Here is a 24,741-nt window from a genome sequence, read left to right as displayed (position 1 = left end):
TATAAGATATGATATTTTATACAAGTTAAAAAAAACAAACAAGTTAAAGAAACCTGATTATAAAGTTAAAATAAGAAAATATGACAAGGAAGAAACATTAGAAAATATAAATATTGTACAACAATAATCAATATAAATTCATGATATTAACATTCAAATTTGATTTTAGATATTTGTTTTAAATATTTTTGAATTAAGAGATAAAATCAATAAAAATAGCCAACATAAGTTCAAATATGACCCTAAAAATAACAATAAAATATTATATATATTAAAAAAATGTTCTTAATTTTAAATAAGAGATTACAGAGAGCCAAAAGAAGAGAAAAGATACATATATAAATAAAAAAGTAAAAATAAAATATATATATACTAAATTTAAAAATGAACCCCTCTCCATCACCATGGTTACCTTCAGAGGTTTTGCTGTTGTATCTTCAGCTTCTGCTCATCAGAGTCTGTCTTCTGTCATCAACCTGCTCCTCTTTATACTCCGGGTCGTCCCCGTCGGAGGAGGGCGAGGAGGTCCAAGGGGGAGAAGGGGGAGGAGAGGGAGGAGGAGGGGGAGGAGGAGGGGGAGGCTCGGCCTGGCGAGCGTTTTCATTAGTCGCCTGCTGCTGCGTCCTGAAGATGTGGAAATCATATCGTGTAACAGCTGTCAATCATTTACCTGCTGTTACGTAGGAGCCGGTTCACTCCACCTGAGGGTTCACCTCCCCGAATCATCCCCCGTCTCACCTCCCCGTCTCCCCCCCGTTTCGACTCCCTGTCTCACCTCCCGTCTCACTATCTTGCCTCTGTTTGCTGAAGAAAATCTGTTGTTTCTTTGATACAAAAAAAGTAAGTTTAAATGAATTTATTATATAATATTTTTGCACCTAATTGTATCAGGTAGGTTGTGTGTAAAAAAAAAAATTAAATGATATCTATTATTATCTTATTATTTGATCTGATCCAGCCTTACACCCCAGCTCGGGCTCTGAGGTTTGTGGATCAGAATCTACTGATGGTTCCTGTTGTGTTCTCAGTTTTATCTTGCCCTTTAAAATATATACTTTATTGAATATTGTTTTGATTGTTTAAGCACTTTGTGACCCTGGTCTGGAAAAGCGCTATATAAATAAAAATTACTTACTTACATACTTACTTACTTATAATGTAATTTGCTAAATAAATGTCATTAAATTCAATGGTTTTTATTGTACTTTTTAAACTCTGTCAATAAATGTATCATATTTGTTTATAATTCATTTTATAACCTAAACTTTTTTTTCGGATGTTGGTTCTATTCTTCATTCCTTCCGTCTTTTTAATGTGTGGCCAGAAGTTGACCTTTGACCTGCAAGACCAGCCCTCGCCCAGGTTCTGACCGCTCAGCTGTTCAAGACTTCCAGCTCCCTAATATTAGGCTCGTCCTTGCCAGAGGTCAAAGGGTCAAGAATGCATGTGAATTCAAAGGCATCTCGGGACAGAGGAAGAAGACCATAGCGTCTCCCACCACTTTCATCCGGTGCGTGATGTAACGGACCCCCGTGTCCAGAACACCTGAACAAGTCCGATGACTCGGCAGAAAAACCTGTTTGTCGTATTGATGACACTCTGTGTTGGTGCGACTTCATTCATCCTCTGATCACGACTTGAAGATAACGTTATCAGCTAATGTTACATCGGGTCAGCGAGCAGCTCCGTCATCGTCCTCATTCAAGTCAAGGATCTCGTCGTCATGGCGACAAATATAAAGGTTTGTGATGGAGATGAAGCGGGCGAGTTAAGACTTGTGTGTACATCGATCGTTGTGTAACGTTCCCCAACGTCATGTGTGTGATGTTGTTGAAAGAAAACATCCCTGGAACATGTGAGCGTCACGTCAGACTTTAACCCGTTCGCTGATAACGTCCTGCGACATCCTGATAAAACGCTGACACATCTACCTGCTTCCCTGTCGTCAGTGTGTGCGTAAGGATGTCAGTGACACGCGTGAACTCTGGACACCGTAACACTAAGGTTCTGGTGGGTCACAGTACAGGGGTTTCTACCTGAACTGGACCCAGCCTGGATTTCAGCCTCCCGGGTTTGCATCCAACTGTGATTCGCTGAGACGAGTCGTCTGACGTGTTGGTAGAAGTCCGTCTCTCGGACTCTTATGTCCACCTGTCGGGGCGACTTCAAAGTCAGCAGAGGTTGATGGAACAAAGGCTGCACTCAAGCGGGTCAGAGGATGAAATGGTTTGACGTGTGAAGAGTCACCAGTAGGTCTGACCACATGAAGACGTATCGTCTCCTCTTCTTTCTTTCGCTGCTGAATTAAACAAGTTCTTCATGAAGTCGTTTCAGGCCTTGAAACCATCTGAGGATGATGCAGTCGTGCACGTATGGGCCTGGGTCAAGGCCTTTTCACGACACTAGGACTTTCATTAAAAACTAGCAATTTGTCTCTATCCCCGTCACTATGAACCATGGAATTTAAATAATACTTGTTTTTTCCTAAAAGTGCCGTAAAAAACTATTTTATGAGTTTCATGGAAGGTTTGTTAGAGTTATAGACAAGAATGTCACGAAAAAGACACTTAAAAACATCCAAATACCTCCATTAAGTAAATAAGTAAGTCATTTTTATTTGTATAGCGCTTTTCCAGACCAGGGTCACAAAGCGCTCAAACAATAAAAACAATATTTAATAAAGTATATATTTTAAAGATCAAGATAAAACTGATAAAACAACAGGAAATCAAAGAAAAGCCTGAACAAATAGAAACGTCTTAAGATGTTTCTTAAAGGAGTCATTACTGCTCGTCTGTAAAGTCCCTCTTGTATTGAAGGCTCGACATAAGGATTTTTACAAAATAATGGTTAAACAAGTCTATATTTTTGGGTCATTAAAGGTAAAAACAATACCAGGATAGCAGCCACTGACTGTGTTTGAATGAGGAAACACTTGAGACTGGGAACCTCTTGTTAAGAACCGTCTTAAAATACAGACTTATTTAAGTTTCTTTGAAACGATTCCTCTTGTCGAGGCTTCAATACAAGATGGACGTCACAGACGAGCAGTAATGGAGGTATTTGGATGTTTTTATGTGTCTTTTTGGATAAGGATTGAAAACGAAGACAACTGAGATCCAGTCGCTACATTAAAATGAACAAACATGTTTCTCTATAACTCTAAAAAGGAGCAGATTACTCCGAAAATAATCCTAACTCTTAGTCAACATGAAGGTGAGTAGAAAATGACATTTTTGTTTGTTTGAAATATTCCTTTGACATTGTAACTCAACAGCGCCGACATGGTGTCAAGTTCAAACCAACATCACAATCTTCCTTCCTGCCTGCGAATGGACGCTTGTTGGGAAACTATAGCAAATTCTTGTCTGGCACAAATGCTGGAACCGGTTTCATTTTTTAAATATTTTACTCATTGGATGTCACCGTAGGATAAATGTTGCTGTGGAACCATCATAACTCTATCATGAGTCTTGAGCCATTGTGTTTTCCAGTGGAAGCTCCTGTTATCAAGCATGAATGCTGTCAAGTGAACTTGAGGAGACAAGCGTCCTCACATGATAACGTCATGTTTTATTTTGAAAAATAAAACATGACGTGCAACTATTGTACCAAAACAATAGTGACAATGATTTTGGACAAATAAAATGCATATACACTGCTAAGAAAATTCAGGAAAAACATAAACAACGCATCCTGGATCTGAGTGAATACAAAAATGGTGTTAAATACTTCAGTTCTGGTTAAAATGTTAAATGCAATGAGATCTTGTGCGTTTTCACTTCTGGAGCCTGCTGTATTATGTGTTTCGACAAATTAATGTATTTCGGCCAGTCTTCACAGCTGCTATGAAGATAAGAACATAAGTCTCAAGGTAACGCGAAAACGTTAAACTATTTATTTGTATTACTTTGTGTGGATGACAAGCAGCGGAACGGAGAGAAATCTATTAAAGAATATATACGCTAATAGTCTTCCCTCTAGCATGCTCCCTGGTGGTCTAGTGGTTAGGATTCGGCGCTCTCACCGCCGCGGCCCGGGTTCGATTCCCGGTCAGGGAACTACTCTTTTGTCGATTTTTTTTTTTTTTTTTTTGGAAAACGAATCTACGAGACTTTATCATTAATATCAACATTATTTATGTTTTAAAACACGATCATTCATGACGTCACGAATTAAAAACTTACTCTGCGTTTCTATGACTCTGTGACGAGCATTGACGTGTCAACGTCTCCCTCTAGTGGCAGAACACTGTAGTGGTCGAGTGGTTAGAGATGTTTTTTTTCTTTAAAAACATAAACGCGGAAACTCCTATAATAATTACAGATGGATCATAATTAGAAATAAAGATTGACCATCTTAAGTGAATGATCATAAATCCTCTTATTTCCTTTTTTAAATAATAAAACAGTCTTTCATAACGACTTCCCAAACTTGTCACTAGAGGGAGACTTTTAGCCACTTTAATGCGGCGTTTGTTTTATAATCGTTGACGTTCCGAAATAGAATATGTAATAAAATACCAATACACACACTAGGGGGGTTTTCATGTTTAGAATTTGTATTTCGTTTTCGTAGATTTTCTCCGTTTTATAACCAAAATAACAGACAGTTGTGTAAAATATGTTTCCGTCAAGCACCTCAAAACACCTGAGGTTAATCAGTTCCGGTCATAGCAAAGCGTTTTCAAAATAAGACAATATAACGCTTATCGCGTTGGGATTTAAGTGTGAAGACATTTCGTGATGGTTTCTCCTGAAACTCGTCAAACCGAAGTTAATCCAAAAGGGACACAACGCTGAGAAGATCATGAACAAAATATTGAGAAAACCAAACCAAATTGTGTCGAGTACTCAGTGAACGTTCTTGTATAAATCAATATATTTGTCGTAAAGATCGCTGAAAAAAAACTAACGATGTTTTCAAGTTAGTTTAGCTCTAAATCACGAATACCTTATAATATCACTTTATTTGTTTTGAAGGTGAGTATCGGACGCTGATCCTCGTACATGAGGACTTTCTATATCCGGTCTACCGCCTCCTTGGACAAACCAAGAGAAGATGGCGGCGCTGCGAGCTGTGGCTCTTGCGGGGAGCGGGAGAGTCCTTCTGGGCGCTCCCAAAACTATCAAAACCCCAAAGGTATGTAGAGATACTGAACCCCAACCCGACCATCACCACACATTTGTTTTTATTCCGCTGGTTCTGCCGCTTTTGTGTGTCCTAGCAGCGGCTAACGTTAGCCTTTGCACCGGGGTAACACAAGGTCACTCGTAGTCAGCGATAGAAATGAAATACTGACAGCTTTGAAAACTTTATCGAACCTTAAGTGTTGTTTTAACACACGCACGAGTCACTATAACCATCGTTTCGTGTTTGTCCATTGAGACTTTCTCGAGGTCGTCTTGAATAGCGAGGCTAGCTTGTCGGCTAACTCGTGTTGTCGTGTCAAGGAGCCGGCGAGTAAAATCTACAGTGTTTACCCTTTGCTGTAGATTATAACACTTTCGGATTATAGGATTGACAAGTGTAGTCTGGTTGTGTTTAAGTCACGGTTTTGTTTTGTTTAACCTGATCTGAATCAAAGTCGTCGCTGTGCTGAGTAGCCAGTTAGCTTCAAGGACTTCCTTCAGTTTGTTGACGAGCCCTTCGTCTGTGATCGTCAGTCTTCGTCAGTTGTTTTGTTTTTACTCTTTAATCGAGTATAACTGTAACTCTAGGAGTGTTCTGCGTGAATTAATTGTAAATAAGATGTAAATATTCCCCCTTTGTCCTGGGTTTATAGGCAGTTTTTAACTTAAACTTTATTTGGAGGATATGATTTAACAGGTGGTTCTGCAGTGGTCAGCACCTGGTAGTGGTTGAGATGTGAGGTCATGAACGTCTGATCGTGGCCGGGTTATGAGGTGCTTGCAGACATTCCTGTGTGTATATATAAATTCACTTACACACACAGAAGGGTGGAGCTAGTCACAGGAGTATACGTTTTACTTTGCCTCTAAAAGTGTGTCTCTGGTTCTTTCCACAGGCCAACTTGTCCTTCACCAGTCTGCCCCGCGCCAAGAAGGTCGCCCTGTCCACCCTTGGCGTTGTGGCGGGTGGAGGTGCTGTGCTCGCTCTGTGTCTGCAGCAGTCGGTTAGAGCATCTGACCTGGAGCTGCACTCTCCTGCCTTCCCCTGGAGCCATGGTGGATATCTGTCGTCGCTGGACCACGCCAGGTGAGGAGCTCTCTTGACAACATCTGTGATGATCAGAGGCTTGTTTCGTTAAGATGGTGGAATGAAGGTCAGTTTTGAAGTGAGGACTGAAGGTGTCAAGTTCAGCAGCACCTGAAGATGAGCTCTAAAGAAATGCAGACTATTGTCTTTCTGAAGCATTAATTTCCCTTCATGTTGTCGTCACTCTGCAGCGTCCGCCGAGGTTACCAGGTGTACAAGCAGGTCTGCTCCGCCTGCCACAGTATGGATTATCTGGCCTTCAGGAACCTGATTGGGGTCTCTCACACTGAAGAAGAAGTCAAGGCCCTGGCTGAGGAGGTGACACATCTGATCAGAGATCGTTCTCTTATGCATCACGACACACAAGCACACATCACAAACTCAGTTGCTGCATATTAAGCATCATATCTGTGTCTCCTTTTGAGGATGTTTTAAATTATGTCAGTGACATCAGAATACTGAGAGCTTTCAAGTCCTTTTTATTTTCAAATATGTGTGTATCAAGACCCATGATGCAAAACATGAAGACTGTTGAAAAGACATTAATTAAGACATTCAAGAAAATAAATAACCAACAAAATGAAATAAATAATCAACGATACTTAAATGATTAACTAAAACTAAAGAGAATATCAACAAAAAAACAAAGTTAATGCACAGGTAGTGCAAGCGGTGGTGAGAGTAATGGTAGGACAGGGAGGGAGTTGAGTCTCCTGACAACCTGGTGGAAAAATCTGTCCTTTAACCTGCTGGTTCTGGCCTGAAGACTGAGCAGTCTCCTCCCTGACAGTAGCAGGCTGAAGAGGCTGTAGTACGGGTGAGCGGTGTCACCAGTGATCCTGATGGCCTTGCTGGTGATGCCGGTGTTATACATTTATAACACCTGTTTGTATTGAAATGTTGTTGTTTTTAAGCATTGACTAATTTTTTGGGAGTAAATTCAACAAGTTTAATACATGATTGCATGAAGGTTCTATCTAGTAGTTATTTTTATATTGAATTCAAAAGGCTTTTTTTTTTTATTGGAATCACAATATCAAATGCTGTCTGTAAAAATTCCAATACAATTGTTTTAAAAAAATAAATAAAAAACTTTAAATATAGGAAAAATTAAATTAAGTTATTTAAAAATATAATTCAACGCTTAACATTTCAATAAAAAAACGAAATCAATGTTTCCAGTGTTAAATTCAACCATTCAATATTCTGTCTTTGCAAGTCGAGCTTTTTTCTTACTAAAATAAAATGCATAAACGAGGCAAAACTTGATTTGAATAAGTAAAACTATTTAAAGAAATGTACGACAGTACCACTATCAAATCTTTTTTTAAACTATCCAAAATGAACATGTAAATAAGCAAGTTTCAATAGGGATGTTGTAAAATAATGATGCAGGTGAATGTGGTGAGTTTTTACCTTTGCCGTGATGATGAAGGTCATGTTCTGATCCAGATTCAAGTGTTGGATGGACCCGATGATTCCGGAGAGATGTTCACCCGTCCAGGAAAACCGTCCGACTACTTCCCCAAGCCATATCCCAACCCTGAGGCGGCACGTGTGGCCAACAACGGCGCTCTCCCTCCAGACCTCAGCCTCATCGTCAACGCCAGGTAGATCACATGACTCTCTTCGCTCCGGCGCCGCGCCCTGACCGTCTCTTCATCCTGCAGACACGGAGGCGAGGACTACGTCTTCAGTCTGCTCACAGGCTACTGTGAGCCCCCTGCCGGGGTGCCCACCAAGGAGGGGGTCTACTACAACCCCTACTTCGCCGGCCAGTCCATTGGCATGGCTCCGCCCATCTACAACGAGGTGCTGGAGTACGATGACGGTACGTTCACGTAAACCAGTTCAGCTCTGAACCCCCAAATCTGAAGAAAAATCCTCAAAGATCTTTAATAACTTAAATTACTTGAAATGTAATTGTTGGCCTCATTAGGGCCCCATAAATGCAGTGAGAGGGCTGCATGTGGCCCCCAGTCTGCAACATACCTGGTCTACCGGTCCGTGGGTCATTAGGTACCGGCCTCAGAGAAGGGATAAAACATTTGCATAATCTCTGCATTATTAAATTATCCGAGTTGCAGTGTTTTATTTTGAAAAGTTACCAAATTCTCTTATCGCATATCAAGTCATATGTTAGCAGTGTTATGGTGAGTAAAACAGAAACTTTATACTATTTTCATGGTGCATCGGTATTTAACCATCATTTTATTTTGAAGGTATGTTTACATGTTACCATAGCGACCAGAGAGCATACGAGGGGCATGATAAAGACAATAGAGTGGATGTTACTTTCTGTTATGTTTTTGGCGTCATGTTATGAGTACGCTGTACATAAAGTTGTAAAAAAGTGGGTTCAGGTGTATTTTTATTATTTTGAACATACAATAATCAGTTTATGCTGGTCATATAGTTTTTGTATTTATCCGTCACACACTGCGTCGCACGGGCATTTACACACTTCCTACGTGGTGACGTCATTAGTGAAAATGACTTCAATTGTGAGATTTAAGGACAAATTCTACAACATATTTCACATTTATATTGAATGTTTTATAAGGTTTTTTTTACTCATTAAAAAAAAAGGCTGACGTGTGTTGTGATCATGAAGGAAGTTCTCGGACTAAAATGGTACTTACACCAGTCGGCATCAAACCGGTACGTGGTAAAAAAAAATGTTGGGGACCCCTGGTCTCATATAAATATTAATGAAGAGGGAGAAGCTTTTACCACCTGTAGATTATTGTATCAGAAGTCTGACCTTCGGGTGGTCAGATGGTCCACTGGAAATAGACTTGAGTATCTATTCTATAAATAGTTCTGCTGTTCTATATGGTTCCACTGTGTCATGTGACGCCTCACGGTTCCCGCCTTAGAGCGAAGAACCTTTTGTCTTTGTGGTGGTTCAGACTCAAACTGGATCTTGTGTCTCCTCAGGAACTCCTGCCACCATGAGTCAGGTCGCCAAAGACGTCTGCACCTTCCTGCGGTGGGCCGCTGAGCCTGAGCACGACCAACGCAAACGCATGGGAATGAAGGTAACACACGGACGCACACATGCACGCACACATGCACGCACACATGCACGCACAGACGCACACTTGCCCTCACAGACGCACACTTGCCCTCACAGACGCACACTTGCCCTCACAGACGCACACTTGCCCTCACAGACGCACACTTGCCCTCACAGACGCACACTTGCACACACACTTATACTGACGTGCACACTCTTGCATGCACACACACTTGCACTGACGCACGCACACACACTTGCACTGACGCACGCACACACACTTGCACTGACGCACGCACACACACTTGCACTGACGCACGCACACACACTTGCACTGACGCACGCACACACACTTGCACTGACGCACGCACACACACTTGCACTGACGCACGCACACACACTTGCACTGACGCACGCACACACACTTGCACTGACGCACGCACACACACTTGCACTGACGCACGCACACACACCTGCACTGACGCACGCACACACACCTGCACTGACGCACACAGAGAGGGACACACACGCTCTTCAACACGGGCGTAGAGTCTGACCCTGGTCTCCTCACAGCTGCTGATGGGTGCTGCCATCATCATCCCTCTGACCTACTACATGAAGAGACATCGGTGGTCGGTGCTGAAGAGCAGGAAGATCGCCTACAGGCCCCCCAAATAAACGGAACCCTTATCCAAGCGGCCCATTTCCACTGACCGTATGTAAAGACAGGCTCATCCCTGGTGCGCCCCCCCTAGTGGCCGTCGGTCGCGTTAAATTCAAAGTCATTTTAGTTTTATTAGTTTTATTGTAAAAAGCTTTGTTGTGTAAAAGAATCGAGACGTGAACATCCACAAATGACAACACAAACCTGTAGAGTCACCGGGGGGGCGGAGCCTGGACCGTACAGTCCATCTTTACATCCGGGAGGTGGTCCACGAACCTCAGTGTTGTTCAAGGACCCCACAACACTCTGCCGACGAACAAACTTACACTCGCCTTTAAATGTGTCGGTGCTGCTGAGGAGAAGCTGTTGTGCGCTCGTGTTGGAATGTTGTCGTGTTCTTGAACGCACACTCTGGCTGCTGCAGGAGGCGACCGATGATGTGATGGTTGTCGATAACGTTGAGTCAGGATGCTCTCTTCTTGGACTGTACAAATAAATTATCTCTAATGACCTCCTGTGCGTCTCTTCACTGCAGTTTGATTTGTCTTTTTCTCTCTCTTTAGCAACTTTTCTCTTTTCAATCTAACGCACCAAAAGAATAACTGATCCATTATGATGTAATTGCACTAATCGAACAGTGGGTGGAGCCAAAAACGTGAGTCGTACATAGGTAGAACTTTATTGATCCCAATTTTTTTTTTTTTTTTTTCAAATTATCCACAGAAAATAAAGCAATTTTTCATGAAATAATCAAAATAAAATAAGAACAAGAACAAAGAGAAATAAATATTGAATAGTTGAAGTGCTGTTGTTGTTACTCACTTTTTTTTTTAAATAGTTTTGAAAAGTAAAACCATTAACACTTTTTTTTTAAAGTTTTCTTCCCAGTGTTTTTTAATTCCCAATTCTGTTCCCCTTAAGTCAGCACACAAACGGATGATCTTATAGACTTATTTTATGGAACTACTTTGTTTCAAACTGATTTAACTACAATTCAGAGTTGGATATGTGTTATTTTTATGCTTTTTTGCGAACTGTATTATAAAGTAAAGACAGAAAAACCACAGGATTCTATACCACGTATCCTGTTATGCGACCCTCTGGATGAAGAGAGTTCTGGACGAACATCGTTTGCTGTTTAAAAACTTTTGCAGGACGACCACGAGAGCATAGCAGCCGCCACCTGCTTTCAAGAACGACCTTCCCTACTAGGATCATACTGGGGACGGCTAAAGGAATTTAAAAGACAGGGAAAAAAAGGTTTTAATGCCAGAAAGATATCTGCAAAAATCCATATTTGCCACAAAAAAATGTAGTTAAATGATATATTTAAGATGCAATTCACAATATATTCACTTGTGGTTCATTGACTGTTTTTTAAATTCCACTTTATATTTGCTCGAGCATTTTATAATAATTTATGAATTTACATGACTTTTTTTAAAAATATTTTAACAAAGTATTAATGACTCTTTGCTTGTTATTTACTGCTTGAGTAAAGATACAAAATGATAAATATATCCCATATATAAAAATATAATACATTATATTAATGCTTCTCTTTTTTCAAATTTCAAAGTAGACTGAGGTGTCAGTGTTGGCGTCAGTAATCCAAAGAGAAACAAAGTTAGTTTACATTCTCGTGCAGATGGATTCAAACTTCAATTTTCTTCATTAATCGCTTCCACTTTTAAATGATCTAATCTGACACTGATCCAAATATAGATTGGAAACGTGAATAGATTAAAACAATAGGACATAAATCAGTGTCATTTATTCAACAATAGTCAGAGTTTGGTTTCTGATTTGGAAAAATCCGGATCGAAGTCGTCAAACGTCACGGATCAACATCGGATTATATTCTCCTCGGATTATTTGATCAGGACCATCGTTTGACGAAAACGGTCGACAACCAATCAGCGCGCAGGGAGATCGCGGCGGCCTCTGATTGGTCCGGCTCGTCCCGCGTGTGTCCCGGAAGTGAAGACACAGGACTGATGTGTGTCTGTCGGGAAGGATTCGCTCTGGAACTGAACATTTCAGCCCGAAAATGGACACGCTGAATAAACTCAAGCAGTTTGACGCCTATCCGAAAACTCTGGAGGATTTCCGAGTGAAGACGTGGGGAGGAGCGACAGGTGCGGGTTGAATTTGTACCTGTAAGCAGTTGCCATTCAAGGGCTGTAGGCTGCTAGCTCCCGGCTAACAACAATGCTAACTGCTTCTGTGGAACTACACACCTCATGTGTCACATTTAACCTTATCAAAGTCTGTGAACGTCCTTTGGTTTCTAACAGACATCTCGGATGTTTTTTGTAAATCTTTCTAACCATATTGGTCAAAAACATTTTAGTGTGTATTTCATTGTAACACATTTTAAAAATACGTTGTTGATTTGACTTTTTGGCAAATTTTCATCGTTTTTTGTGCTCCTAACTGTGTGCAAGTGATTTATATTCATTCATAACGGATGAAAAGAATCATAACTGAGCAAAGATTAACAAAGTCCTGCTCTTGTCCTGGTCCTGGTGGGTTTACTGACATCTGCAATCTAGTTGAGGAACATCTCAGTCGGGAAAGTTTAAAAAATAAACAACGGCTGAAACTATGTTGGTGTTTATCATTCTACGCTACTGTGAATGTCAGACACTCGACATCTTACTCATCCCCCTGTTGAAGTAAAAACTCCATCGATGATGTTTTAGTGATATTTATTCTCGTAAAACATTGTTGGTTGTTCATTTTCAATCTTCTCTTTTGGTCGGATGAACGTGTGCAGTCACCATCATCAGCGGCATCATCATGTTGATCCTCTTCATATCTGAGCTCCAGTATTATCTCACCAAGGAGGTAAGTTTGTCTAAACTTTCTTTACCACTGAAGCTGTTTTGCATGTTTTTTGTCTGATGTAACTGACAACACACACTCTACCGTTGGCATAAAAAGCCAAACTGCTGTAAAAACGGTCAAAACTATTTTAAAAAATCACTCTAAAAAGATGGTAATGTTAATGAAACAATGCTTCTTAAATTGGGTTATAGTATCATTTTAGCACAAGCATTTGAAGCCCAGGGGAAAGATAACACTTCTGATGCTCCTGTTGAACCAGTAGAACAAGTCTGACTCGCAAACGCTTATTGCAACATGAAGACGCTCAACCGTTACTCATCTTCACCTCATCCTCCTCCAAGGAGCTTATTACCATTCCGTAGCGCTTGTGGGTGTGACACTTGTCTCCTCTTACACATGTCATTGTATTATTTACATTATTATTATTAAGATAATAAATCAACTGCTGCACTATGACTGTGTCGGTCTGACACAGATGTTTCACAGCCAGAGGCTCAACCAACACTTGCAACGATCTCATTTTTGAAAGCTAAGTCCTCACCACCAACAGCCAAAACAAACCGCTTCAAACACTCATTTGTCTTCTCTCGCTCCTTAACCACTGCCCATCCCACAGTATTCTACTATATGCTTTTATATTTTATTTTATGTTCATTAACTTTTGTTGTATGGTTGCGCATCACTGTGTTTGTCTTAACTGCGGCAAAACCAATTGCCCCAAAGGGACAAAATAAAAATCTCGAATCATCCGAACACTTCATATGATGAAGAGCACCAGAGAAAACCCAGTTGTGTTATTACAGCAGCTTATTGTTGGTTGGAAAGTTCAGCCCATTCTTTCTGTCGGTTCATCAGCTCAAGATTAAGAGATTAATAATTACTGTGTCTTATTCTAGAATTTTTTATGCTCGACCTGAGTGTGTAGAATGAGTCGAACCGTCAACGGGCTGAATAAAAGCTTGTGTTGCCTTCAGGTCCACCCGGAGCTCTACGTGGACACGTCTCGAGGCGACAAGTTGAAGATCAACATCGACGTCGTCTTCCCTCACATGCCCTGCGCCTGTGAGTAGAGCATGAAGGGAGCAGAAGAAGCTGAGTCTGTAATAAGATAATGATGTGATGTAAAAACGCTGATAAAGGCTCTACTGTACGACCACACATGGGAGATGACAGAGATGATGAACCTCTCTTCCAGATCTCAGTATAGACGCCATGGACGTGGCTGGAGAGCAGCAGCTGGACGTGGAGCACAATCTGTTCAAGCGGAGACTGGACAAAGAGCTCAACTCTGTCACCACGGAGGCGGAGAAACACGGTACTGACCACTTCCTCATTACTGTCCGGAGCAGCTCTGAGTGCTGGCAGATTGCAAGCTGCCAAGGGCTAAAAAAAATGTTGGAGGACTTGTGACTTTTGAGACTTTGACTTGCTAAATATTTGCACTACAGAACTCTAGCTTAGTTTAACGCTGTTAGCATGAATGATTAGGGAGTAGTAAGTGTACAGCCTTTTTGTTTTTTGCGGACGAACAAGGCAAAAAACAAAAATGAATCCAAGATGATTTCTTTAGAACTCCTGTGGTAACTGTGAGAGAACTAAGCTTACTCGGCGCCCTTTATAGATATAGATTCAGCGTAAATATTGAATATAGGTTTAATTAAAGTACAGTTTATTGTAGTAAATAAGTACTGAAAAAATGTTCACAGTGTTATTACTGGATATTTGAAGCATGTTTTCTTTCATGTTTTTATTCATCTTCATGTTTATTTTGTATTTATATAATGATGATGATGATGCTTCCTTCAGAACTGGGTAAAGCTGATGACGGTCAAGTATTCGACCCGAGTACACTGGACCCAAACAGATGTGAGAGCTGCTATGGAGCAGAGACTGACGACCTCAAGTGAGAACTCACTCTCACACACATCAAGTTGTCCAAAGACTCCCCATCATGGTTGTTTGACCGTCATCTTTGTGCAGATGCTGCAACACGTGTGACGACGTGAGGGAAGCGTACCGGCGACGAGGCTGGGCCTTCAAGAACGCCGACACCATTGAGCAGTGCAAGAGAGAAGGTTTCACCCAGAAGATGCAGGAGCAGAAGAACGAGGGCTGTCAGGTCTACGGCTTCCTGGAGGTCAACAAGGTCAGATTGCTGTTCACTTCTTCTTTTTGACTCTTGAAAACTTAAGCAAAGATTTTGCTTCGTTGCAGGTGGCTGGAAACTTTCACTTTGCTCCGGGAAAAAGTTTCCAGCAGTCGCACGTTCACGGTAAGACTGGCACTTACGAACCCTCAAATAACCAGCAGCAGTGTTTGAACGCTACGTGCTGCCGTTGACGCACGACGACACTTTTGATCCCATCATAATCCCACAAAACAATTCTTCCTTCATCCCTGTTTGAGCTGCAAAAGTCATCAGATTATACCCGCAGTGACTTAATCCTTCAGACACTCGTGACGGACATGTACTGAAGTCGACTTGGAAAGATAAAAAAAAAAAGGATTTTAATTATTTAAAAAAAGAAAAAAAGATTTGTTGTATAATATCTAGTCCTCCACAGACAGACACTGGAGTCAAACGTGTTCAGACTCTGTTGCTGGTATTTGTCAATCTCTCACTCATTTGTAGTTCATTTTCATCATGGAATTCTTCAGCAGCACCACAAACAAACATGTTAACTCGGTGTGAGTCGAACTTCATTCACACTGAAGTTTATCAGTGTAACGTCGAGCCAGACATTAAATACTAAAATACAGTGTTTGATATGAACATTTATATTATTTATAAATACTATACCACTATCTACTCTTGTCATTTAACGTCCTTCATAATGATCTAACGTTTAAGATGACAAAACCAAATACAACAACAGTCTTGCACAGGCATTTGTAATATTAATGTAAACAAAACAAAAAATTAAATGTACAGGGAAATGTTTAATATGATTAACACAAAACTTTAGGTCAACTTTTGGTGCTTCTTTTCACTAGGTGTGAAATATCTTTTAAATACACTTTACATTTGAGATGTTGTACTTTTAAGCATCTGCTCTGGAGTAATCGTGTGTGTATATTTATTTTTACTCGCACAACATTAACGGAATATTATAAGCTCTGGATTCACATGCTTGTCGTCACTGATCATGAGTCTTAAACACATCACACATGCACGTCAAAATAAAAACTCGTGTTGTACTATAGACTGATCACCAGTGAGTCTCGGCTCACCCTCATCCTCCACGTCCTCCTTCGACGCATCAACTTCACGTCTCTTCTCCTGCGTCTGCTGCTGAGCTGCTTTACTGAAACTCTCCTCTCTTCTTTCCTCAGTGCACGCTGTGGAAAGTAAGTCTTTCTGAAGGATTTTTCTCATTTCATGTCAGCCAGCGTGCCGACTCTTCCTCCCACCCATGACAATCTTGATCAGATGTTCTCTTTCTCTGAGCTTCTGTGTCCATCTGTGGAACTCATTATTATTATTAAATGTTCAGTGTCTTTGATTTCATATCCCACAACAATTGTGCTTCATAAACATTTGAGTGACCTTTTTCAGGTCAGCCTCAAGAGGTCGCCATAGGTCAAACAATAACCTGGTTTAAATTCTTCTGTTAGTGTGATGTTCTGCACTTTGACCGTCATCAAAAAAACCACAGATGAAGTGACAACTCTTGCCATTTCTCACCACATCGTTATCTTTCACGCACGTGTAACTTATCATTTACATCACGTTCTGTGCTTTCAGTTCACGACCTGCAGAGTTTTGGCCTGGATAACGTGAGTGCCACACGAGAACGTGAGCTAAGTTGATGGCATGCGTAATAAAAGTTGCTTCTTCTCCTTCAGATCAACATGACCCATCTGATAAAGCATCTGTCCTTCGGGAAAGACTACCCGGGTATCGTGAACCCTCTGGATGGGACGAATGTAGCCGCGCCACAAGGTGAGCCACGAGTTGGTCTGAAGAAATCTGATGATGCGTTTGACCACACTGGTACAAAGATTAAACATTCAAGATTAGACTTCCAATTAGGGGTGAACTATTTATCGCATTTGCGATATAATCGCGATCGGAGAGAGAGACGCTTGAACCCGTTGATCAGTGAGGTCTAGAGAAGCCAAAGAGCAGCAGCAAAAGAAACAGTGTTTTCAACAACTTTTGTGTTTGCTCATCGAAGTACCTTACGCAATCACACAATTCAAATTGTGTCAATGGTACGGTGACAGGAAATGCACTTAAACACACGAGAAACTGTGCAAAAATATGCAGTAAGAAAAAGAATGGCTTTTCTTTACTCTGCACTTAAGTTTGTATCAATTATTGACTCAAATATAAATGTTCACATCAGACTTTTAGCATCTTTTTACATTAGTTTTTAGTATTTAAGTATAGAGTAACTAAATAAACCTTCTCCCTTTATTTTAAGGTATGATTAATCTGCCTTTATCATAAAAAATACTTGGACTTTATCTTGAGAATCAAGAGAAACACATTTTAATGTTAAGTTGATCATTTGTTGTATTAGATTTAAAAAATGCATAAAAATCATCACAATTATATTTCTTTCGATAATCGTTCAGCCCTCCTTAAAATGAAAGAGTTTCCTTAAGTCTCAGTGATCTTGTCATGTACAGTCCAAACAAGTCACTAAAGGAACAAAAGATAAACTTGATCAAAGAATATGCGGCTTTTGGTCATTTGCTAGATCAGAATTGTAGTTGGTAATAGTTTAAAACAGTTTCACAGACGTCAAACAGCTTTTGACCCACAAAACATCTGAAAATGTCAAAGTTTTCTATTTTCAAACACTGTATAAAAGCAGTAATTATTTCAACATGTTGCTGAAAATCATGTCACAGATTCTCTCAAATGCATTATTCCACTCAGCTGCTGTTCATATCAGAAGCACAGTAGCCTTTTTGACAAACTTTATTGACAAAACAGAGTGACGGGCGCAGATCGGTGGTTCTGACAGGAAAAAAAGTCCCAAGGTTGTGTAGACATGAGGTAGACTTCAGTCCTCAGCAGCGTATGCCCATCCCGATGGACATGAAAGTCCCAAAAGTTCCTCCGCTCTGCATCATGGTTTTACCGACTCCTCCCACCAACTCCCGGCCACGCATGCCGACCCTGGAGGAGGCAAAGCTTAGTTAGTGTAGTCAAGATCAACACTCTCATTACACATACATTGACACACATACCTTGATAATTATTCCACGATAGGGTTCTAATTCTTTTCTCGACCATTTCTTTTTTTTAACTGTCTAGCAAAAAGTCTGAGCTTGATGGTGATAAATTCCTTTGAGGCCTCAATCTGTATTGATTATCTTAATGTCCTCTTACCAAACAACCCGTCAATTACTATTATTACTAATTACAACATCTCCATAGGTAACCATATAAACATGTACTTCGATCTACTTGAATTGTTGACGACCGTCTACTTAAAGTGATAGTTCACCCAAAATTTAAACTCGATTACTTTTCTACTCGCCTCATGTCAGGTGTTGGCGTTATTTTCACAGTAACCCGTTTCTTTTTAGAGTTATAGTCACAAATGTATGTCCATAATGATGAAGAATAAGGTGCATTTGAAAACACACAAAATATCTTCATAAATGCTTGTCCTTAATGTCCCTCTTGGATTGAAACCTTAGACATGAAGAATCATTATGGAAAAAGTCTAGAATTTAAAGTGGTTCGAGCTGAAGATCCCATTCTATCGGAGTTCATCTTGGAGTGTATTTCAGTGAGGATTTTTATCTTTTAGCTGCAAACACGGTGGCGAACATCGAGGCAGCAACAGTAGTTACCTCAGGCAGGAGAAGGATCCAAACATGGCTCCGGCTGCCATTCCTATAGCAAACCCCATCATGAAGCCCATCTTGACCCGGTCAAAGCAGTTGGGCTGCGTCTGCCCGTACCCACCGACTGGAACTGGCATCTGTAGGAGACAAAGCAGTTCCTGGGTTACATCTCACCATAGTGATGATTAAATGAACACATCACATCTGTGACCCGTTCAGGTGTATCGCAGGGAAGCAGCCAGAGATTACCTTCACAGCTGCGGCCAGAAGAATAAACATAACGTCCACACAAGTGTGGAAATCTCTGAAATATTTCTACAATCACACTAGTTCATCTGTGCTTTGGTGGATTCTGCCTTCACACATTCCTACCAGATCTTTTAACTATATTTGACAACAATATTTATTATCTGTATTAATCTATGCTGTTGAATACAGGTGAATTGCTCGAGGGTAGTTAACCAAAACAGCAACTTGCAATATTTCAACTTGAATCATCTTTTTAATTGCTAGTTTACTTATTAACTAGTTGGCCACTCTTTGAAAACGATTTAAAGGTCGCTTTGTCTGCTTTATCAATTCAAATCTTAACAGAAAACAGAGTTTAATCGGAGACTGAATAAGATGTGTCGCAGTGCACGTTAGCATGCTAACTCTCAAGCTAACGTCACTGTGGCCTTGAACGACAAACACGACGAGATTAGAGATAAACGAAATAAACCTGAAGCCACAACTGTTTTTACGACGCGGGTCTTACCTCGGCGTCTGTTGTGCGTTGACGTTATCGTCCTCCTTGTGGAATCACCGTTGAAAACTGTTTGCAGAGCAGCGTTTAGATTCTACTGGAGCATGACCGCTACGCGGAAGAGAAGCGGAAGTGACAACGAGGTTTACGGAAACATAGAGCGCGCAGCAGCGCCTCTCGCTGGCGTGTTTTAAAACTACAGTTGTAACTAACATCACACTGAGGCTGTTGTTGTTGTGTGATTTAACGTGTGTATTTATTGTGTTGCTTGTCTCCACAGCCTCGATGATGTATCAATACTTTGTGAAAATAGTTCCGACCATCTACATGAAAACTGACGGAGAGGTGAGTCAATAAAGAAGAATCACAATAATGAACGGTTGAATTAAACATGTCAAATGTTTACATTTTTTATTTAAATTATGTTGTTATTGAGAATTTATATATTTTTGGGAGAACAACTGAATTTTATTATTATTATTATTATTCTATTGAATTTATATATTGAATAGTCAGTCTATTTATTATTGAATAATTATTATTTTTAAATAAAAATCTTTTAAGATCAATTGAAATTTTTTAACACAGATTGATATTCTAATTAAAATATATATATATAAAAAAAAAGGTTTAAATTCAATACAAAAATGTTTGTATTATTGTGCAAATTTTAATGATAGAATGAGTTTAATTGTCTTATTTCAATTATTAAAATGTAATATACAGTATTTATAATAGTTTTTATTCATAGCCTTTTGAATTTAAAAGAACACAATAAAAATAATATTGAATGATTAAATGTAACTTTCCAAATGTTTTTTATTTATTTAAATGTAGTTAATATAAAACTCTTTTTTTATTTAGGAAATACTGAATTAAAATATATATATATATGTATGTATGTATGTATATATATATATATATATATATATATATATATATATATATTATTCTCTTTTTCTTTAATAATCCGATTAAAGAATTTTTAAAAAAATTAATTGAATTATTTGTACATCTAAAGTTTGATATTCTAATTCAAATAATTAAAAAACGAATTTTCTAATTCAGTATTTTTCACATTTTTATCCTTTTAAATTAAATATAGAAATGTTACCGACATGATTTTTTTTTTTTTAAAAATACAATTTTTTTAGTTAAATATTCTTATTTAAACAATTCTTAAATTAAATATAGCCTTTTAAATTAATTTTAAAAAAATGTGTGGCTGAATATATAAACATTTGAACATAAAACTATTCAACGAATGTTTTCATGAGTAAAGTTCCACTAAAATGCTTCTAGAGTTTCTAAGCGGCAGCTTGTGTTTCAGGTGGTGAAGAGTAACCAGTTCTCCGTGACCCGCCACGAAAAGGTGGCCAACGGTCTGATCGGAGACCAGGGTCTGCCGGGCGTCTTCGTGCTCTACGAGCTGTCGCCCATGATGGTGAAGTTCACGGAGAAGCACAGGTACGAGCGTCGCGCCTCTCCGCCGACTCCCGCCGCTCTCTGACCTTTGACCTCTGCCTCTGTCAGATCCTTCACTCACTTCCTGACGGGGGTGTGCGCCATCATCGGGGGCGTCTTCACGGGTGAGTGCGGCGGCGCCCGGTCGCACGAGTCGATGTTCTGAAGGAGTGTTTCTCACTCTTGTGTGCTCCACAGTCGCCGGCCTCATCGACTCGCTCATCTACCACTCGGCACGAGCCATTCAGCAGAAGATAGAGCTCGGGAAAGCCTCCTAACAGCGCCTCCTGCTGGAGGCCGCGGTGCATAACACGCAGACCACCACAGAGACTCCACGAGGACTTCGCCTCCGTCGCTCTGTTGGGAAAGAAACACTGAGAAATTCTCGAGACTCTTTGAGATCGAAGCTGTGAGGAGACGAAACTCCCTCCGACCTCCTTCATCCTCCTCTCTTTCTCTCTCCAGACCATCATGAGCAGAACCATCTTGACGCGACACTTCATGAACCGTCGGCAAAGTAAAAACCTGAAATGATTCGACTAAAAGTTTATTTCTAATCTTCCTCTGAACCCAATGATGTTTCGTGAGAAGAAACGTTTAAATGTGTTTCGTTTGAAACCGATCAGAAGATACCGTAAATATCATGATAGACGAGCAAGACTAGTTTCACAATCCTCGAGTGATGAAACATCATGATAATCTTCTTCTTCCACTCGAGCGTTGTGACCCTTTGACCTCTTTTTAAATGATCCCACCAAACACTTTTTTAAGTTTTTTTAATTCTCTCTGCTTCACTTAAAGATCCACAAACTCTGTCATGTGACCAGCACCGACCTCCGACCCCCCCCTTCCACCTCTCCCGCCATACGACAAGATGTGGAACACAACTTTATTGACAACCGTGCTCTGGGGTCCATGAACAGTCATGGCTTTTTGTTTTTAAATTGACGTCTGATTGACAGGATGGTTGATTGTGTGTGTGTGCGTCTGTGTGTGTGAGTGAGGATGGGAGAGAAATATGTATTTATATTTTGATTGTCTCAAAATGTTTTTTTCTAAATGACGAAAAATAAATAAATGTTGAATAAACCTGTGTGTTTGTGACCTTTGACACTTAAGATAAATCGTCAACCTTCCGCAGTTCCGCCTCAGACCTGAAGATGGCGCCAACCACCTTGTGACTTTTTTTTTTAAAGATCACATTTTCCAGGATGGGACATCCTCTTGACACGCACGCAGGAAGTGTGCACACGCTGACGTCACACTTGATACACTCTAATGGAGATGTAACAGTAAATCTGAGTCGTTTACTAAATAAGGCTGCTGGTTCAATTTCCTGTCAACAGACGCAACTTTGTGAAGGAAAATGTGATTTCATACATTTTTTTTAATTCGTATTTCAACGTCCCGTCGAGGAATTTCTTTAAATTCATTCAAAAGTCGTTTTGTGGAATTTAAGTAATGCTTAACTAAAGAAGAGAAGTCGTCAACACCTTCCGTGATAACATAAACTTTTCTCCTGTTTTTTGAATGAAAGAAAATCAGACAAAACAAGTCGAACCCAGAGCTGTATCTTCTTCTTCTGGTGCACACCAGGGCCGGGTCTAGACAGGCATGTATGAGGGGCAGCCACAAATCTTGAGGGGGCATTGTGCTGTTACTTACTTACATGTAAGTTTGAGGGGGCACAACATTTATTTGAGGGGGCCAGGCCCCCTCTTGCCCCTGCCTAGACCCGGCCCTGGTGCTCACAGATGATGTTTCCTGTCTGGAAGGGTTCTTCTTCTCTGGTGTGTCAGCAGTGAAGTTGTTTAAAAACATGTGTCTAACTCACGACTGTCCCGACCAGTCACTGCTGACTAACTGGAGGAGGAAGTGATGCGGGCGACTTCCTGTTCAGACGACTTGACTGAGGAACTTGGATTTTTCCAAAACTTCTATTTCAGACTTAAGAAGGAAAAAAACTGTCAACATCCAGAAAGATGCTCCAGACGCTGACTACCCTCTTAGGGGGGGGGGGGGGTGCGCGTGTGTGTGTGTGTGGGGGGGGGGGGGGGTGCGCGTGTGTGGGGTACACGTCTACGGATCCTATGACTGCACAGAATTTTTCAGTGAGTATCACAGTAGAGAAGGAGGAGTCACAGTAGAGTCACAGTAGAGTCACAGTAGAGTCACAGTAGAGAGTCACAGTAGAGTCACAGTAGAGTCACAGTAGAGAGTCACAGTAGAGAGTCACAGTAGAGTCACAGTAGAGTCACAGTAGAGTCACAGTAGAGAGTCACAGTAGAGAGTCACAGTCGAGAGTCACAGTAGAGAGTCACAGTCGAGAGTCACAGTAGAGTCACAGTAGAGAGTCACAGTAGAGTCACAGTAGAGAGTCACAGTAGAGAGTCACAGTCGAGAGTCACAGTCGAGAGTCACAGTAGAGAGTCACAGTCGAGAGTCACAGTAGAGTCACAGTAGAGAGTCACAGTAGAGTCACAGTAGAGAGTCACAGTAGAGAGTCACAGTCGAGAGTCACAGTAGAGTCACAGTAGAGAGTCACAGTAGAGTCACAGTAGAGAGTCACAGTAGAGTCACAGTAGAGTCACAGTAGAGTCACAGTAGAGAGTCACAGTCGAGAGTCACAGTAGAGTCACAGTAGAGTCACAGTAGAGAGTCACAGTAGAGTCACAGTAGAGAGTCACAGTAGAGAGTCACAGTAGAGAGTCACAGTAGAGAGTCACAGTAGAGTCACAGTAGAGTCACAGTAGAGAGTCACAGTCGAGAGTCACAGTCGAGAGTCACAGTAGAGTCACAGTAGAGAGTCACAGTCGAGAGTCACAGTAGAGAGTCACAGTAGAGAGTCACAGTAGAGTCACAGTAGAGAGTCACAGTAGAGTCACAGTAGAGTCACAGTAGAGAGTCACAGTAGAGAGTCACAGTAGAGAGTCACAGTAGAGTCACAGTAGAGAGTCACAGTAGAGAGTCACAGTAGAGTCACAGTAGAGAGTCACAGTAGAGTCACAGTAGAGAGTCACAGTAGAGTCACAGTAGAGTCACAGTAGATAGTCACAGTAGAGTCACAGTAGAGTCACAGTAGAGAGTCACAGTAGAGAGTCACAGTAGAGTCACAGTAGAGTCACAGTAGAGAGTCACAGTAGAGTCACGGTAGAGTCACAGTAGAGTCACAGTAGAGAGTCACAGTAGAGAGTCACAGTAGAGAGTCACAGTAGAGTCACAGTAGAGTCACAGTAGAGTCACAGTAGAGAGTCACAGTAGAGAGTCACAGTAGAGTCACAGTAGAGAGTCACAGTAGAGAGTCACAGTAGAGAGTCACAGTCGAGAGTCACAGTAGAGAGTCACAGTCGAGAGTCACAGTAGAGTCACAGTAGAGAGTCACAGTAGAGTCACAGTAGAGTCACAGTAGAGAGTCACAGTAGAGAGTCACAGTCGAGAGTCACAGTAGAGAGTCACAGTAGAGTCACAGTAGAGTCACAGTAGAGTCACAGTAGAGAGTCACAGTAGAGTCACAGTAGAGTCACAGTAGAGAGTCACAGTAGAGTCACAGTAGAGAGTCACAGTAGAGAGTCACAGTAGAGAGTCACAGTCGAGAGTCACAGTAGAGAGTCACAGTAGAGAGTCACAGTAGAGTCACAGTAGAGAGTCACAGTAGAGAGTCACAGTAGAGTCACAGTAGAGAGTCACAGTAGAGAGTCACAGTAGAGAGTCACAGTCGAGAGTCACAGTAGAGTCACAGTCGAGAGTCACAGTAGAGTCACAGTAGAGAGTCACAGTAGAGTCACAGTAGAGTCACAGTAGAGAGTCACAGTAGAGTCACAGTAGAGAGTCACAGTAGAGTCACAGTAGAGAGTCACAGTAGAGTCACAGTAGAGAGTCACAGTAGAGTCACAGTAGAGTCACAGTAGAGAGTCACAGTAGAGAGTCACAGTAGAGAGTCACAGTCGAGAGTCACAGTAGAGAGTCACAGTC

The 24,741-nt window shown here is 40.9% G+C and overlaps 3 protein-coding genes and 1 non-coding gene across 5 annotated transcripts; 3 read left to right on the top strand and 1 right to left on the bottom strand.

Annotated features, from left to right (window-relative positions):
• Positions 1-3,989: 3,989 nt before the first annotated feature.
• On the top strand, positions 3,990-4,061 carry trnae-cuc (transfer RNA glutamic acid (anticodon CUC)). Its single transcript has one exon. It is a non-coding gene; the product is annotated as a tRNA-Glu (tRNA).
• A 978-nt stretch (positions 4,062-5,039) lies between these two features.
• cyc1 (cytochrome c-1) lies at positions 5,040-10,412 on the top strand. Its single transcript, XM_087800189.1, has 7 exons — positions 5,040-5,142; positions 6,029-6,219; positions 6,411-6,537; positions 7,672-7,829; positions 7,890-8,050; positions 9,160-9,260; positions 9,812-10,412. Exons 1-7 carry the CDS (start codon positions 5,062-5,064, stop codon positions 9,914-9,916), a joined length of 924 nt encoding a protein of 307 aa, XP_087656315.1. The 5' UTR covers positions 5,040-5,061; the 3' UTR covers positions 9,917-10,412.
• Positions 10,413-11,883: 1,471 nt separating this feature from the next.
• On the top strand, positions 11,884-21,852 carry ergic3 (ERGIC and golgi 3). 2 transcript variants are annotated; one of them, XM_087801415.1, is made up of 14 exons: positions 11,884-12,040; positions 12,682-12,752; positions 13,727-13,814; positions 13,948-14,067; positions 14,559-14,655; positions 14,733-14,898; positions 14,967-15,024; positions 16,086-16,100; positions 16,498-16,529; positions 16,599-16,695; positions 19,586-19,650; positions 20,636-20,772; positions 20,839-20,894; positions 20,968-21,852. In XM_087801415.1, the coding sequence occupies exons 1-14, from the start codon at positions 11,953-11,955 to the stop codon at positions 21,045-21,047; spliced, it is 1,170 nt and encodes a 389-aa protein (XP_087657541.1). In that variant the 5' UTR covers positions 11,884-11,952; the 3' UTR covers positions 21,048-21,852. The 2 variants fall into 2 exon arrangements, with proteins under 2 accessions (XP_087657541.1, XP_087657542.1); XM_087801416.1 differs by lacking the exon at positions 16,086-16,100.
• Positions 17,665-19,436, bottom strand: romo1 (reactive oxygen species modulator 1). The gene is made up of 3 exons (XM_087800594.1): positions 19,318-19,436; positions 18,567-18,697; positions 17,665-17,883 (listed from the first exon to the last, which is right to left on the bottom strand). The coding sequence occupies exons 2-3, from the start codon at positions 18,695-18,697 to the stop codon at positions 17,775-17,777; spliced, it is 240 nt and encodes a 79-aa protein (XP_087656720.1). The 5' UTR covers positions 19,318-19,436; the 3' UTR covers positions 17,665-17,774.
• Positions 21,853-24,741: the final 2,889 nt, after the last annotated feature.

This window comes from Callionymus lyra, chromosome 10 (assembly GCF_982586985.1).
Source record: "Callionymus lyra chromosome 10, fCalLyr1.hap1.1, whole genome shotgun sequence".
NCBI classification, from domain to species: domain Eukaryota; kingdom Metazoa; phylum Chordata; class Actinopteri; order Syngnathiformes; family Callionymidae; genus Callionymus; species Callionymus lyra.
This window is presented reverse-complemented; position numbering and strand designations above follow the sequence as displayed.

Coding starts and splice junctions, on each gene's coding strand:
- romo1 (XM_087800594.1), bottom strand. CDS start 18,697: ATGCCAGTTCCAGTCGGTGGGTACGGGCAGACGCAGCCCAACTGCTTT. Junction 17,884..18,566: donor GGATCCTTCTCCTGCCTGAG/GTAACTACTGTT, acceptor TGCCTCCTCCAG/GGTCGGCATGCGTGGCCGGG.
- cyc1 (XM_087800189.1), top strand. CDS start 5,062: ATGGCGGCGCTGCGAGCTGTGGCTCTTGCGGGGAGCGGGAGAGTCCTT. Junction 6,220..6,410: donor TCGTCGCTGGACCACGCCAG/GTGAGGAGCTCT, acceptor GTCACTCTGCAG/CGTCCGCCGAGGTTACCAGG. Junction 8,051..9,159: donor GGTGCTGGAGTACGATGACG/GTACGTTCACGT, acceptor GTGTCTCCTCAG/GAACTCCTGCCACCATGAGT.
- ergic3 (XM_087801415.1), top strand. CDS start 11,953: ATGGACACGCTGAATAAACTCAAGCAGTTTGACGCCTATCCGAAAACT. Junction 12,753..13,726: donor AGTATTATCTCACCAAGGAG/GTAAGTTTGTCT, acceptor TGTTGCCTTCAG/GTCCACCCGGAGCTCTACGT. Junction 19,651..20,635: donor ACATGAAAACTGACGGAGAG/GTGAGTCAATAA, acceptor CTTGTGTTTCAG/GTGGTGAAGAGTAACCAGTT.